General features: G+C 43.9%; 1 protein-coding gene across 2 annotated transcripts in view; it reads right to left on the bottom strand.

Moving 5' to 3' along the window:
* ltbp3 (latent transforming growth factor beta binding protein 3) overlaps window positions 1-2500 on the bottom strand; it is a 40472-nt gene that overhangs the window by 13311 nt on the left and 24661 nt on the right. For both annotated transcript variants that reach the window (XM_030362058.1, XM_030362057.1), the window contains exons 11-15: window positions 2287-2364; window positions 1768-1893; window positions 838-969; window positions 299-421; window positions 3-122 (exon numbers count right to left, since the gene is read on the bottom strand). In XM_030362058.1, the coding sequence (XP_030217918.1) occupies window positions 3-122; window positions 299-421; window positions 838-969; window positions 1768-1893; window positions 2287-2364 (579 nt within the window). The remainder of the gene's footprint in view (window positions 1-2; window positions 123-298; window positions 422-837; window positions 970-1767; window positions 1894-2286; window positions 2365-2500) is intronic.

Here is a 2500-nt window from a genome sequence, read left to right as displayed (position 1 = left end):
ACCGTAGCAGGTGCCCCCCCGCGCCTCGTGGCCCGGCCGACAGCGAACACACTCGTAGGACCCCGGCCTGTTCTCACACTGCTCCCCGGGACAAGCGTTGGGGTCCGCACACTCGTTCACGTCTGGAACCGACACACACGTCATCAGAACCTCGAGGGGGAACCAGACCGTGGTCCTCGGGAATCAAACCCAGAACCTCACCGCGTGAAGTCTACCACCCTGACCGTCCACCGGACCCTCCGGCCCACCAGGTGTCATTCAGGGAGGGGGGGTAGACGGCGGTCCTCGTGGGCCTCACCTTCACATGTCTGCGTCCGGTGGGCCTTGAAGCCTTTGTGACATTCACATTTATAGGAGCCAGGGAGGTTCACACAGCGCCCGCCCGGCCCGCACACGTCCTGCTTAGAGCACTCGTTCACATCTGGGGGTCACAGACGAATTGGATCTGATCATATTCACATTAGATTCAGATTCATTTCAGATTAGATCATTTTTGATTAACATTGGATTCAGATTACATTATATGATATGCTATTCAGATATGATTCTAATTTGATAGAAATTTGTCATGTTAAAATTATATTTGTTAAAGGGCAGATTCAGGTACATTTCTGATTAAATTTGATTATAATTAGATTCAGATTAGATTCAGATACCAAATATATTGCATTAGATGCAGATTTGATTCCTATTAGATTCTGAAACAATTATATTCAGATAACAGATTGGATTACCGCATCACATCACAATCAGATAGAAGACATCACATTTCCGGCACATCAATTTGAGAAACATGAATTCCATTCACCAATTAAACGTGAACAACGTGTAACTCACCTACACATTTTAGCCTCCCATGGTTCACCATGGGCTTGTAGCCATGGTGACAGTGGCACTGGTAGGCCCCGTCTGTGTTGACGCAGGTGCCCCTGCCAGCCCCGCATGGCTCTGACGCACACTCATCCTCGTCTGACACACACAAGGAGCAGGCCAGTCAGGGGCATTCCTCACAACATCAATGTTGTACTGGTACACAGTTTACCAGTACAACATCAATTTTGTACTGCTACACAGTTTACCAGTACAACGATGTAGAATAGTCAAATAGATCTGTAGTTGATAATTGTCCTTCATCTCTGTCTCTAAGAGGGCTTAGTCCTCCTTCTGATGGAAAAGGCCTTCCCTGACGCTCAGATCGTATTGCTTTTTGATGGGGCTGTAGGCTCCATTTAAGAGCTATTATTTGAGTGTAATTTGCTAGAAATGCCATAGCTATCCGTCAGCTAGTAGTGAGTGAAATGCACTCTGGGAATATCTGTTTGAGTTTACTGTCAAAGCAGAATCCATCTGGCCTGTCAATCACAGGGGAGGTCAAATGCAACACTTCTCAATGGCGTAGAAACAGAGGGAGAGAGGCAGACCAAAAAAAGGCAGGCCAAAACCAGTCCTGCACCCATTATAATTCCACTCGTGATCATACGTCAGGGGGATTGAACAGACATACGTTTCAATGTCTTGCTTTTTTTTTAAGCTAACTATGGTAGCTTTAATGGTATTGTATAAACCACAGACATTTGTTTCATGCTTGTCCTGTGACTTATATGATGTGATGGTCACTTTGAAGCAATACTTTCAGTATTCAGGAAAGCACTTTATATGGGTGCTATTAAGTACTATCTACAACACAACCTGACTCTCGGATGTCTCTGTGATCCCATCCTGACCTCATCCCGTGACCTCATTCCGTGACCTCACAGACTCTCTTACCTATGCAGATGTTCCTGTGGGCGTGCAGGCGGTAACCAGGGTTACAGTGGCAGGTGTGTCCGCTGGCCGTGCTCTCGCACTCCCCGTGGCCACAGATGTACCTGCTCGTCTTACACACGTCCGTCTCTGGTGAGGAGGAGGATGAAGACCATGATGATCATCATCAACATCATCATAATGAGGATGGCGGTGATGATAATGATGATGACGAAGGAGGAGAGAAACAATGAAGATAGAAAATGGTTTATTATTATTACAATTATCTTTGTCATCATTATCATTTCCATATGATTTTTTTACGCAAATAATACATTGATATCATATTTCTCGTTTTGATTAGTTGAGAACCTTTCTATCTGTGACAATATCTATGATACACAAACAGTTTTTTCAACTAAAATAGGTGTCTTTAATATCCACATCTCACCTTGAAAATTGTTGTCATCTATGAATAGTAAACAAGTCAATATATACTGGTAATCTCGGCTTATCCATATGAGTAGTAGTAGAAGTACTTGCCTGATACTTTGGTCTGAGTTTCCAAGGGGATGTATGGTGGGTTGAGCCTAATAATCGGTGAAGTAGTGGGTTTGGCGACTGAAAGAGAAGAAAAATGTATGTCATGATTACACTAACTAAAGCATACATTTCTGAGAAGATGTTTCATTTTTAAACAGATTAGACTGGTATGCTCCTGTAAATCAGCTGTAAGACTGGAGAGTTTTAAAGAGAG

The sequence above is a fragment of the Gadus morhua genome, chromosome 7 (genome assembly GCF_902167405.1).
Source record: "Gadus morhua chromosome 7, gadMor3.0, whole genome shotgun sequence".
Classification (NCBI taxonomy): Eukaryota; Metazoa; Chordata; class Actinopteri; order Gadiformes; family Gadidae; genus Gadus; species Gadus morhua.
The sequence above is the reverse complement of the archived record's forward strand: the minus strand, read 5'-3'. Positions and strand labels throughout refer to the sequence as shown.